Raw genomic sequence first — 13,962 nt, forward strand, 5'->3', positions numbered from 1 at the left:
AGACCCCGCGGGCGATGGCCGCGGACACCCGCCGCCCCCGCCCCCCCGAGCCGCTGCCGGGCGGGGGGCGCCGCCCGAGGCTCCCCCAGCCCCTGCCCCGGGCCAGCCCCCGCCCGAGGCGGCGACAGCGGCCCGGCCGTGGTCGGCTGCGCCCCCGCGGGCGGCGCAGCGGGAGGAGGCGCCGCCCCGGCCGTCATTTCCGCCGAGTGCGGGGCGGGGGAGGGGGCAGAGCGCTCGCCTCCTCCTCCGCGGCGGCCGGAGACACAGAGACCCAGAGCGGGGCCAGGGCAGCTCCGCCGCCGCTGCCGCCGCCGCGCCCGCGGGCCGCGCCGCCCCGCCAGCCGAGCCCGGCCCGGCCCCCGCCCGGCATCCCTCCCGCCCCCCGCCCCGGCCCGGCCATGGGGAACGCAGCCACCGCCAAGAAGGGCAACGAGATCGAGAGCGGTGAGTGAGGGGGACGCGCCGCCGCCGCCTCCGCCCGGCTCCGCTCCCGGAGGAGGGCTCGGGGCCGGGCCTGGCGCGCCCGCCCCGTGTCGACGCCGCCGCCGCAGGCCCCGCGGCCTCGGGCCGAGCCCTCCGCCCCTACAGGCCCGGCCGCGGCCTGCGCGGCGCCGCGGGGAGTTCGCCCGACCCCGGCCCCGCCGCGGGGCTCAGCGGGCTCTCGGCAAACCAGCGGGAGAAACCCGCCCGCGGCCGCCGGGCCGAGGCCGCCGTCGGGCCGCGCGTGCGGCTGTCCCGCAGCAGGTGTCCGTCCCCGGTGGAGGAGGAGCCGGCGGTGGGGCCGCGGTGTCGGCGGGCAGGTGTCGGCGCCTCCGCCAGCCTTCATCCTCGCCCCGGCCCGCTCGCTTTCCCCACCCCCGAACACACCCTGCCGGCGGGGGAGGCCGCCCGCCCGCCGCGCTCCGTCTGCGGCGGGAGGGTTTTTATCCCGCTGCGGGGAATGTAGGTCAGAAACTCCCGTGTTCGCCCGGATCGTGCAGCCCCGGTGACCCCGCGGCCGTGCCCGCGCCCCGCGGCGCAGCCCCAGCCCCGCGGCGTGTTTACATCGCTCGGGAGCGCGCTGGGTGAGCCCTCGGTACGGCGTTGCTCTCCTGAGCCCTGAGTAAAATGGAAGACAAAAGCATTGATCTGAACTCGTCATGGCAGGGAGCTTTCTGCTGGTGTTTCTGTTCGTTTGTTTGCTTTGTTTTTGTTGTTTCGTCGGGTTTTTTTCCCCTCTGAGTATTTCAGCATAACTTTGAACCGTATAAAGCCGATTCAGTTTTTGGGACGAAAACCCTAGACTTTATTTTTTTGCATATTGACTGACTTACTTCGTTTCTAGTGAAAAACTTTGGGTATGTTTGTGATGGATAAGAGTAAAGACAAGATGTAGTGAGCAGGCAGTTGTGCAAGCTCAGTGTTGTGACAACAATACCCTTTGTTACTGGAAAATCCTAGGGCATTGAAATGGAAATAACTTTAAACGTCGAAGTTGGGGGGGTTGTTGGTTTGGTTTGGGGGGTTTTTTTGTTGTTGTGGTGGGATTTTTTGTTGTTATTTTGGGGTTTTTATGTTGTTGTTTTTCTGGTGTTTTTTTTTTTTTTTTAGTGTGTGTTCTTTTTGTGTATTTACTATTGAAGTCTGGAGTAGAACTAGGTAACCCGATTTGCATAGGCCGGGTCCTGCCCACACAGCATTCCTCTGGCTTCCCAGGGATCTGCACTGGGTGCTTCCAGCTGTGGGAGCAGAGGCTCTGGCTGACCTACCCAGTTCTGATTGTTGGTTTCACCTTTCAGTTCTTGTGTCTTAGCTCACTATTATTTTAGACTTCACAATCCAAATCTGTTATGAGTGTTTGACCGTTATTGTTTAGTGGTTTATTTTTTACTTGTGTGAATTAATTTTGATGGGAAGTATTTTAGCCTAACTATAAAGATACATATGGAGAGGGTGGATTGTTTGAAGTACTTCAGATGACAAAATACTGCATTTTGTACTTTATGGTAACTGTACTGCTATTAGCTTGTGCAATTCAATAACAGTACAACACACGGTGTTTACTTTCATTTTAATGAATTCTCATATTACAAAATGCAGTAATTTTTAGGTTGGAGGAGTTTCCTTCAGAACCTCTCTCTCAGTTTGTTAGTGTTTAAAAATGAAATGCTGCTAGACCCATCAAGCTCAGATGTTTAATTACTCAGTATATTTAGCAGCAAAATTCTGTAATGCTACAACTCCTGTAACTAGGAGAAAAAAAATGGTCATTATTGACATACTGCTGGGAAAGACCAGGATTCACTTACCATGGAAAATTGATAAGATATGAATTTTATACAACTAATTCCTTATTAGAAACAACATTTCATTTACTGTCAGTGAATATTGATTGTCATCTATTCATATGATACATGGCAACCAAAAACTAAAGAAATATAAAATGAGATGGAGCTTTAATATTTCTGAATTATTTATTCACATTGTTGAACCAGTTTTCTAGTTTTGCATGTCGTGTCCTCAGCAGCATGTGTTCCAGACTACAGGACACTAATAATAAAGCTGTTTGAAGGGCTAACAGAAGAATATCCAGCTTAGAATTCTAAAGGTGATGTTATGCCTTGATTCATGCATAGAGCTTATGGAATTGTGTGGATCAAGGGCATGCTAAGGTCCCTGGAAGAACAATGAAGGGTAACGCAGCTTCCCCTGATAACTATACTTACTAGTTCGTGAAGTGTAATTTGAGACCTCTTGCAGTGTCTATGGCCAGCACAGTAAATGCTGTTCACCCAGCTATGGCCCTTACATCCTTCTCATTTATTGTAGCTTTCCCTTTAGAGTCAAATGTCTTTGGTACTTGTTACTTCACTTAGGCAATGAAGTGGAATAAAACCATGAGTATGTGAACACCAGCAGCAGATGAGAGGAAATGTTTTGGAGTATTTCTGGGCTGAAGTTGCAGGTGAATGAAATCTGAGTGGTGGTGTTTTCTTAAGCTTGGTCACCACAAGAGTGAATTGGGCTTGTGCAGCAGGGAGGGTAAGATACATTGTGTATACAGAAGATGGGAAGGAAAACTTCAATGTAATCTGTTGGCGTTATTTCTATGGCCTGCTGTTCCACGTTCTCCTAATATGCATTGGGTTTTGACTTGGAGAACCGAGTTGTCCTTTGGTAATGAGAAGCGTCAGGGTTCTGGCTCCATTTTAAACTTTGTTTTAAATGTTTTCATGGTTTTCCACAGCAGCCTACAAATTCTGAGGGCCTTTTAGAATAGTAGTATAAGTATCTTTCATTTGAAATCTGGAGAGACACAATTATCAATTGTCATAAAATTTACTCTGATTCCTCATCCTAATATTAATTAAGTCTTTGTTATTAGTTGGGTTTTTTTCAGCTGCTCCATTTACAGTAGTTGAGAACTTTTGCAACCTAGAAGTTAAAAATATCAACATGTAGTAAATTTCATTTTTTAAAAAAGGTCACAGGGAGTCCTCCTTAACTTGTTGCAATTAATGTGGGAAAATATTAGCTTTATTATTATTCATTATCTTGGAATAATTTGTGGAAGTAGCATGAAACATAACTACAACACATCTGAGGTTTAAAAAAGGTCACATAACTTTTTAGTTCAGCAAGTGAATCTGTTACTTTCAAAATCATTATGAATTTTACACAAAACAGGACCGTTTTAACTTTACTAGAACTGCTTTCTAAACTAGAATGAATGTCAGCTCTGCAAAACTATATACTTTGTAGAAAATTTTGTGTGTGTTTTACTTCAGATAACACAATAATACAGATTTTTAAAGTAATTATGATGTATGGCTCTGAATTATTTGCCCTGTTAGATATGCAGTGGAATGTCATACATGATAGCAAGAGGTTTGGCTATAAATTAATAGTAATCCCACGTGTTGTTTTGTTTGTGGTTTTTGTTGGGTTTTTTTTGTTTCCCCCATTGCCCATTCCCCTTAGGCGTGATGTTGTCTGTTTCTTCTTAACCACCAAGCTGCCTGAGAGACCAGGTCCTTACAATACACTCTTAGGGACTGGAAGATTTGTAAACTTTCTCTTCTTTCAATAGATCTTGATGACGTGGCCTTGGCCTCTGCGTATTATTTGCTGGGATTCACACAGTCTCTGCTGCTTTTTCTGTGGCACTATGTGGTAGCAAATTGCTCTTAAAATGCATTTTAAAAGGAAACTATACATGATTTTCAAAGCATAATTCTGTACATGTGTCTTCTTACCTGGTAGCCAGATCTCTGGTTCTATTAATCTGGTATGGTTTTATTAACTTTGATTTTTGTGGTCTTTAAATAGCCAAGTGCAGCATCTGTGATGTGTATTCTGCATGTGAGTTTCGTGTTCATTCACTCCCACTTTTCCTCGAAGTGTTCCCTACAGTATCTTCAGTATGACAGAGTTCCCATTATACTCAATTCTTTGCTTTTGAACTCTTATAATTTGTAGAAAGCTTAAGTAGTGCTCCGTTGAAGTGTGCTTGACAGGAAGATGCAGCCTTCTACTTTTTATTTTTCCAGTAGATTTTAACCTCCTCTGGGGACATTTCTTAAAAACTGAGGGTATTTTTTTCATATATTTCATGTGTATTCACTGCTGGGTCATTCTATTTTCTTGCTGAAGACCAAAAGAGACCACAAGTGTATTTCTGGTTAAGACTAGATGAGGCAAGGCTTTATTTATCACTGCTGACCTTGGTTAAATTAAAATTGGTGAAGTAGAGGTGGAAAGCTCTGTATCCATTGCTATCCCAAGGTAGCTGATTCCCTGTCACTTTTCCAGAGGCTGTTGCTTGAGTGTTTTTGATCGGAGAGTGTCTTTTTTCTTTTGCTCATTATGTTTAGCACTCCAGTTTTGAAATGGGTATCTTTTGGAGCCTTGTTCTTGGATCAGAATTTCAGATAAAATATGTATTGTATAAAGAGCAATTAAAAATATATATTGGAGTGATGCTGGAATGGTCTGCATGAATAACATCTCTGAACAATGTATAATATAATGCTTCTTTCCCACTATGCTGGGGTTGTACCATCTATTAATCAGGTAGGTTTCAGCAATAAGAAATAGTTGTAATTACTTGCTGAAGAAATACCTGAAAATCCCTCTGCTGTAATCACCAATGTAAGACTACAAGTATGCATTGTGTGAAGAGAGGTGCCATCTGAAAATTCTGCTTTAATTAAAAACACAATGCTTGTTCACAGCTTGGACTAGCAAAGAGAGAGGTTATCACTCATTAAAGATAGCCACGTGATAGCATAACAAAAGGTCAGAAGGGCCTCCAAGTGATAAATTGATTTGTATTTAGCTGTTGTGGTTAGGCCTTTATTACAGGCTCAGACTACTTTAGAGACAGAATATTTTAAATTACTTGGCATTCCCTCCTTGCTGGGTTTGTTTAATGTTGGTTCATCTACCCATCCACATTTGTTTAAGTGACATAATCAAAAGTAATATCTTGAATGATGCTAGGATTGCTCGTATTCTTTCAAGTCACTTTGTTCCTTAGCCTAATTAAGGCTATGCTGTGCTACAAAAATGTAGCCTGTCATTGGTACAGAGAGCGAATGTAAGGGTGTGGCAGTGAGGGTATGGTGTGGAGTGGAGGGCGCTGCTCTGTTCCACGCCAGGCTGGCAGGGAGTCCTCTCCAGACAGTGAAAGTTCTCCTGGAGCTGACACACCCCTCCTTTGGAAAGGCTTTTGGACAGCTGTCAGATTTTGTGTTTTGCCTGCATCCTTTCTAGACATCATAAAGGACTTGTTTGTCCAGATGCCTTTTTTTTTTCCTAAACTACAGCAGTTGGTTTAATAAAGAATATTGTTTCATAGCAGGTGAGTTCCAGATCTGATCTGATCTAGACTGGTTCGTTTTGTTTTATTTAATTAGTGCTTCTAGCATTTAAGCTTACAAAGTTTTCAGTGTTAGGAACCTTGAGTCAGTGGGGATTTTCCTTATAAATTTGTGAAATTTAGGGCTAGAACTTGGTAAAAAGTCTACCCTGCAGTGCTGCTCTCAAGCTTTGTCTTTGTTTGAAGTGCAAGGTGCTATTTCATAAGCATTTCTTTAATTTGCAGTTCTGCTATTCTGTCCCCTGCTACTTATTTTCCTGCCTCTGTGCCCTCAAGTGTGCTGGAGTAACTATTTATGAGACAACAAGGTGAACTGAATTTGAGATTGATCTAGGTTAAAAATAACCCTACAGAAAAGGGAAAGCAGAAGGGACTTCAGTTACCTGTATTTGGCTTCCTGATCCAGTTCACTGCAACCACACAAACAGTTGTACCAGTGCAGGTGGAATATGGCACAGACAAGAGAGTGGATAGCAGGCACTAAATAGGAGCTGCCTGACCTACTGCTGTTGCCAAAAAGAGAGCTATGGTTTCAGGCTGTACTGCAAGGATTTTCCTACCATAAGCAGTTTCTCCACTGTGAGGTAGAAGTGCTTCCTGGGAAATGGGAAAGAGAACAAAGTAGCAGTGGACCTCTGAGGAGGTAATTGAAGTGAGGAGTATGTTGTCTTAGAGTTGCAAAACTAGAAGATAAAATCACTTTGTTTCTGATTTTGGTTTTGGTTTCTTGGAGGTTTTTGGTTGGTTGGTTGGTTTTTTTACCCTCCCCTTCAATGGTTGGGAAAGGATTTAGACACATTTTATTTCTTTTTGTTATGCTGGTGTTCAGGAGGGCTGGTCATGAGCTAGAACCCCATTTTGTTTGTACATACATACTTTCTTCTCTGAAACTCTTTTGGCAAATGAGGTAAATACTGACAGGAAATGAAGGTGAGACTGTTAGTTTGTGTAGCAGGAGAATTGGGATGCAGCAGTTTAGAGGGTGTGCTATGCAGGGAGCTACTGCCCCGCCTGTGGTGTTGGGATCAGCAGTGGTGAACAGGAGTCTCTTCAGGGCTCATTTGAGCCTCTCTTTGGCATCTCCCTTGCTCTTTCTTCCACATCTCAGCAGAATCACATCCGCTAAGAGTAAGGTTTCACAAAACAGCTGAGCCCATCTGGTAACTTGCACTGTTGAAAAATCAGGTTTTATTCCTAGACCCTTCACAAGTCAGGATTCAAGTATTTCTCCAATCCATTGTTAAGGCATTTTACATAGGCAGAAAACAATGCAGATTTTATTTCTTTGGGTTATCCATAATTATTTTTACACACCAAATCAATTCACTGAGGTATCAGATGGCAAAAGACAGATTCAAAGGAAGCTTTGAAAGCACCATTGGCAATGAAATGCTCAAGTGGCAAGAAAAAGGAGTCTATATATTTTTTACTATTGAGCTCCTTAAGATCTCACTCTGCCAACTTCTTAAAAAAAAATATTGCTTCAAACTACCACTTTCTCATCTGCATTTGTTTATATAAGAAATTCAAGACTTCAAGTTTTTGGTGAGAGCTGTTAGCACCTAGAAGTTGGACATCTAGAGCTATATGAAGGTAGAGAAAAAATAGAGCAAAAAATTGCTTGGTTTGTTTGCTTGGTTTGGTTGGTTTTTGTTTGTTTTTGTTCCAATTTGCTATTCAGAGGAAGAAATGTAACAAAGTCTTTATTTCTTCCATTAAATTACCTTCTGATTTTCCCTGCCCAGAAGGAAAAGGTGTTTGCTGGCTTCTGGTAGAATGAGTTCTGCTATGTATTCCTTGTTAGACGTGTGTAAGGGTTAGGCTAACTTCTTAGCATTATGTTACGCAGTGAAGGTGTGGAAACACCTTGGTGTTTGTTTTGTCTGGGTTTTTAAAGCCACAGGTTTTGTGACTTCTGAATAAACAACCAGTTTCTCTACACTGACCTGTCATCTGTCTGTAGTTTTGAGCAATAATTTTGGTTTTAGAAACACCTTTCAGTAAATCAAGGAGGCATATAAATATGCTCTGCATGTAGGAGCTAAATGGGTGTCCAGATTCTGAGAAAGCAAAAATCTTTTCTATGACATAGCTGCTCTTTACCAGAGAAAACCTGATGAGCATTCTGAGCCGAATCCTCCCCTTAGGAAGGCTTGGAGAGGTGCTGTTCTACTTGCACTGACCTTTTTTCTTTAGAGAGATACAGTATTTCTGTGATAGACTAACCGTAAAGTAGCAAGGTATCTTACCTGTGTGTCCTTTAAAATGTTGCTAGCTGAGTGAATGTATAAACTGCTTAGTGCTTTGTAAATGTAATTGTTAGTTTGTTGTTCCTCTGCCTCTTGTTAACTTGTATCCTTTTGCTAAAATACTGTAATATTCAAACTGAGGCCATCAGGAACTTTTTGTTTCTTTTGTTTCATTCGGGTTAAGCTGCTTCCAGGAAGTATGTGCTCATTAACATACTGCACTTGCTGCTAGCACTTGTTTGTTAACCCACAGACATCCACAGCTGCCATGTGGCTCCAGAAATTAAAACAAAGGAAAGTGCTTTTTTGGCAAGAAGGTGGAAACTTGAAAGATAGAACTTTGCCTGTGCCCAGAATCAGTTTGCTTTTCCCTCTCACAAAATGACATAATTAAGGGTATGTACTCTGCTACTTCGGTAGTTGCATTGTTATTGTGATTAAGGTTAGTTTTGATTACTGTAACATTAGGCAGTTTGAAATTCTTTGTCTTGGGAAGCAAGCAGCAGTAACAGTTTCATTGTGTATGTAAATTCTGATTGTTAAGCATATGATAATCTAGCCTTACTTTGCACAGGGCAAAATTGTGATTTAACTGCTCCAAAGTCTATCATTAGATAAAGTTTTTAATGCTAATTACCTATAGTCAAGAATTTTATTTACTGCTCCATAGATTATTGTGGAGGATGGAGATTTTGATCAGGGTTTCTCATTGAAAAACTGGGTAGATGGTGAGAGAGAGAGAAAGATCATGGTATTTCCCTCTAATGGCTATGATGAAAAAGATATGTTTTCATAAACTTGTTGAGAACTATTTTATATTGGGCAGCTTTGAAAAATTCAATGCCTCAGTTGTATGTTTGTTCCTTGTGAAGACTTGTGTAGTGAGAAGCACACCCTGCAACTCCCAGCACTGGTCCTCTGCTTTGGGAGCTCTGGGTTAAGCATTCTGTAGTAGTAAAGTGCGACAGTGCATCATGTGTTCAAGCTGGATTCTCTCCATTGGCTGAAAAAGCTACATTGCAGTGGTATGTGTGTAGTGAACTGAACTTCAGAGAAAAATTAGGTGCTATATCTTTTAGCTTAGTATAATGGCTTGTATGAATAACAAATTGCAAAACAAGCAAGTTTTGAAATTTGTTTAAGTGTACAGCAGCTTCATGGGATGTGGAATTGCCTGGGAGATTGTGGATGTGTAGTGCTTTGTAGTGGTTCTTAGGGTGTTTCCTGGTTCTTTTGCAAATTGGCAATTTCTTTTTCCCTTGAATTTCTTGAGGATGATCAGATGCAAAACTGACGCTAACAAAAATTAGCCTACTTTTCACACAGTTTGCACTAATACCTCATAAAGTTCAGTTTCTATCTAAATTTGGTCTATTGTTATGACCTGCTTTCTTCCAAAAAGATTGTTCTTTTGATACTACCTATCTCATAATCCAACTGTTTGTTTAATATTCAAATGCAAAATTTATTTCATTTGCATATTAACTTAGGTTTTTTTATATTGAACTCCAAGGTAGGGCATTCTTGAACTTAAAAGAATGTATTCAGAGTTTGGAGTTCTTCAATTTCAATTAAAAATTTTTGGTTTTAAGCAATACGCACTATCATGTGTTGGTGATGAACATCAAACACCTTGCATCTCAGGTGAACACTCAGGAAAAGGTTGTCAAGGATGGAATGATGTTCATGTGAAGAATTACTATGTAATTGCTATGTAAGTGACATCTCTTTTCTAGAATAGCTAGAGGGCATGATCTGTAAAACTGTGTGGCACGGAGAGTGAGGAATGTCCTATGCTTGCTTTTTTCTTGCCTTTTTTATGTAACTGCTTTGAGTCATTGCTTCTATTGGCTTTTTCCTTAGGAACAGATATCAATTTATTCCTAATAAAGCATTAGAGGTCTCCTTGAGAATGAGAAACTACAGAAATGAGCATGGAGGAAAAACCAGACAGCTGGTAAAAGAAGGAACGTGAGTCGAGAAATGTAAAAACAAAGGGAGCTCTGAGCAGAATATGGTCTGGGTCTTGTCCACATACTCCCATCCCAGAAAAGGGAGTTGATGGATGCTGGCCAGAGATGCTCTGTCTGAGGAGGTCAAAGTACCACAGGTGTCAGACATCCTGGAAAGCTTCTTCCACCTGGTTGCAGCTTGGTCAGAGCAGTAGAGTCTTTGACAAAGAGATCCTGAATCGTGTGGAGACTTAGAGAGGAAATGTATAAATATAAAGATGAACTAAGAGCATCTTAATAAGACGTTTTGGAGAAGCTGAAGTCTAGGTTGCCATTAATCCCACTTGGGCCATGGCAAGCTTTTGTTCCACCTTATCCCAGAGGGAGCTAGCTTTCAGGACCCCAGGCAGAGCGTTATGGGTGTGCTCCTATCTTTTAATGTATTTTTCCTGACTGGGCTCTGGATTTAGCCCAAAGTACAAGCTGATCCACCTGGCATCGTGCCTCTCCTGATGGTAGGAGATCCCATCCCCTGCTGTCTAGGCAGGGCAAATGGTGAGAAAGTGATGTATGAGGGCATAATGGAATTTTCCAAGATGAGGTGTGAAGATGAACAGGATGCCATGAAGCCTGCCGAAATACTGCATGGGAAAGACGTGTATCTCACGGGACAACAGTCTTCTGCTGGGGTTATTCCTGCCTCAGTCTTGTAGTTGAGTTCAGTTCTTGCTGCAGAGGCAGAGGACATCCTTGACAACCTTCATGCCAGGTGCCCGAGGATACATTCTGGGGTTTTGTTCTGCCAGTGGTGCCAGGTATACTTGGCACATTGTATAGCCTCAGCCACTTCTTATGGGATTTTAGGGAGTTGTTGGTTTTTTAGTTTTGTTTTGGTGGTTTTTGTTTGTTTGGGGTTTTGGTTGGTTGGTTATTTTTTTTGTTTGTTGTTTTGTTGGGTTTTTTGGGGTTTTTTTTTTTTTGTTGGTTGGTTTTTAAAATGGAAGGTGTCTCTAGAAGTTTGGTACTTTCAGGAGCTAAAATGGTATTAGTTATTCACTTCAGAAGAGTTCGGATCTTTTGGTGGTGGTTTTTGGGTTTTGTTTTGTGTTTTCTGTTTTTAAGCAGATGCTTGAATCTATGCAGTTTATTAAAGAAAAACATCTGCTAAGTAATTGTCAGCAGAAATATAGAACATAGTTTGGTCAAATAACTTGTTCTTTTCAACTATAAGACAGTGATGTATGATGATTTGGTTGAATTTTCAAGCCAGTTATACCCCCTATTACTTGTCACTGTTACTTTAGAGTGTTTTTTCAGTACCTATTTTAGAAGCAATTTTATAGTGTCTGCTGGGCAAGAGTCTTCAGAGTAGAACCTGATTTTTGCTGGTATGAGATATTTGAAAAAAAAAACAAAACATGTTTCTACTGTCTTCAGCTTGAAGTTTGAGGCTATAATTATGAACCATTCTTCAGCTTGCTGCTTATGCAGTACTTACATGACCAATTTTCCTTGGCAGTAAAGCTGACTTGAAAAATGCCTGCCCTTATCACCCCTGCTGCTCTGCTCATAGCTACAATTCACTGCTCCTCCTGTGCTGATTCAGCTGTTCAAGGACTGCTCTGTGTCTCACCGCAATGGTTAAGACCCTTGCTCCCACCTGTTTTAACCCTTTGTTTCATGGACCTATCTTAAAACACCACCCCTCCTTGTGTTGGGCTGTTACAAAGGAGAAATCCAAAATGAGGAAATGGTGTTGCAAGTGGCTTTTGCCATTGAAGAAAATAAAGGTTTCACTGAGGGAAAGAAGAAAATGTTACTGTTGCATAGTGTCAATATCACCTTTTGGATATGTTAACATGAGATTGTTTTTCATTTGAGGGACTCTTCAGAGCCTTCCCTTGATCCAGAGGTGCTGCTGATTGACTTTGTTGTGCTATGCATCACCGTGCCATTCTCAAATACTATCTGCAAGAGTTGCCCCATTTTTTGCTTACGACTGAGACTAAAATAGTGTTTGTATCATTTTAGTTCTGTTAAATGTGATTACCCTCATGGCTGTCAGCATGATTTATTTTGTCAAAGGTATCAAAAAGATCACCAGCCTTCCTCTTCATATTTTAATTGCTCCAGAATGTACTCAAGTATTTGTTAGGACAAATAAAACTGGAAAATGACCAAAGCCTGCACATTCCTTTTAGATACAGCATGTGAGTAGGGAGTAGCAGGAGGAAGAAGAGATGTACAGAATTGTGCAGCAGGACAATGCAATACCAAAGTTAACCTAAATGGTATGGTAAAGCTAGAGGTGTAAGCATTGGAAATGTAGTATGATCTTTGGCAAAAAAAATGAAGGCATCTCTTGCATTTATCTTTTCTGCAGTTGAACTGAGTTCTTACTTAGTGGTGAAGATACATCCTGCAGAAAATAAGTATTTTTAATTTAAAGTAAAAATAAAGTTTATAGCCTTTCTGTCCCTTCTTTCAAAAATAACTTGTGGTAGTTCTGCCATTCTTTGTGTGAAAATAATTCCAAACAGAAAATAGTAGTTGGCTGGTTTTACACAGTTCTATTCACAACACTATAATTTTCTCCACCAACTAAATTGACTCATTCATTTCCACTAATACATACAAACTTGACTTGTTCCACTGCCAGTCTAGTTGTTAAGAGGACTAGCCCAACACACAGTGGCTGAGAAAACAGAGCAGTAGATGTTCAGTGTGGAAAGCATGAAAGTGCAGTCCTGTCAAATGCAGTTCCTTCGGACTTGGACACAAATTTTTCACCATGAAAATTGTCAGCCACTGGAGTGATCTCCCCAGGGAAGTGGTGGACTCACCAACAGCAGGACACTTAAGGTTCAGCTGAATAAAGTGCTGGGCCATCTTGTCTAGGGCATGCTTTTGTCAAGAAAGGTTGGACCAGATGAGCCTTGAGGTCCCTTCCAACCTGACGTTCTGTGATTCTCTGTCATGTTACAGAGAAGCTGAGTAGCAGAGCATGTTTGTTGAGCTTGAGATTGTTTGGTACTTGTGCAGCACTAGAGAGGGGTTTGTAGAAAGTGACTGCTAGCTGGGAAGGAGACAATAGATAGGTACATTTTTAAGAAATAAAGCTAGGATGAGAATTTTGATTGCTCTCAAATGGTGTGAACACAGTGGGATAATCTCAAGGCAAGAGTTATATGAAAACACTTTTGATTTCTTGTTGAATGCACATTTAATAGTGAAAAGGAGACATTTAGTGAGGGAAATACATTTGGGGAAAATGTATGCTTCAGTTGTGAAAGAGGGAATATATTCAGTATATGGGTGTAAGCCGCAATATTGGCAACTTTCTGAGTCGAAGTAATATTAAATACTGAAGAGGGAAGATGTCAGAAAATTAATAGTATTATTGGTCCCTATTAAGTATTTGCTAATGATACAGGTATCAGCTATAGCATTATAGCACAAAGAGTATTTTTCCTCTTGCAAAATATAGAAGTATATTAGTATTGTGTGTTTAAAAAAAAAAAAGAATTGTTGACATGTCTGTTGATGTTACTCCTCTTTGGGACACTTCTTTCTTTGCTGAAAAGAGCCCAGGGGACCTTTATTGCACTCCAAGGATATGATGAAGCACTAGATCTCCCTATTTGTGATTGATTGCATCAAGAACTATTCAATGAAAGGTAGCATCAAAATTTTTCTGGGTTTCATCACATGGCAGAGTGTATTCTCTCATGACCGATTAAACTGCAGATGCTGCTGACATCTGTTATTGTTTGGGAGGTTCTCATTTCTTTGTGTAGTTGCAGGAGGGTTATCTGAATCAGAATTACTTTCCTGCTGCAGCAGCATCAACCTTGCAGTATTTTATGAGACAACATGTAACCGCAACAAAACCTGTATTTCA

At 41.8% G+C, this 13,962-nt stretch overlaps 1 protein-coding gene across 1 annotated transcript in view; it reads left to right on the forward strand.

Moving 5' to 3' along the window:
* The first annotated feature begins 227 nt into the window (after positions 1-227).
* Positions 228-13,962, forward strand: part of PRKACB (protein kinase cAMP-activated catalytic subunit beta) — a 66,183-nt gene continuing 52,448 nt past the window's right edge. Inside the window, exon 1 of the mRNA XM_084210926.1 lies at positions 228-444. Coding sequence (XP_084067052.1) covers positions 399-444 — 46 coding nt within the window. The 5' untranslated portion in view covers positions 228-398. The remainder of the gene's footprint in view (positions 445-13,962) is intronic.

The sequence above is a fragment of the Fringilla coelebs genome, assembly GCF_963513975.1.
Source record: "Fringilla coelebs genome assembly, chromosome: 9".
Classification (NCBI taxonomy): Eukaryota; Metazoa; Chordata; class Aves; order Passeriformes; family Fringillidae; genus Fringilla; species Fringilla coelebs.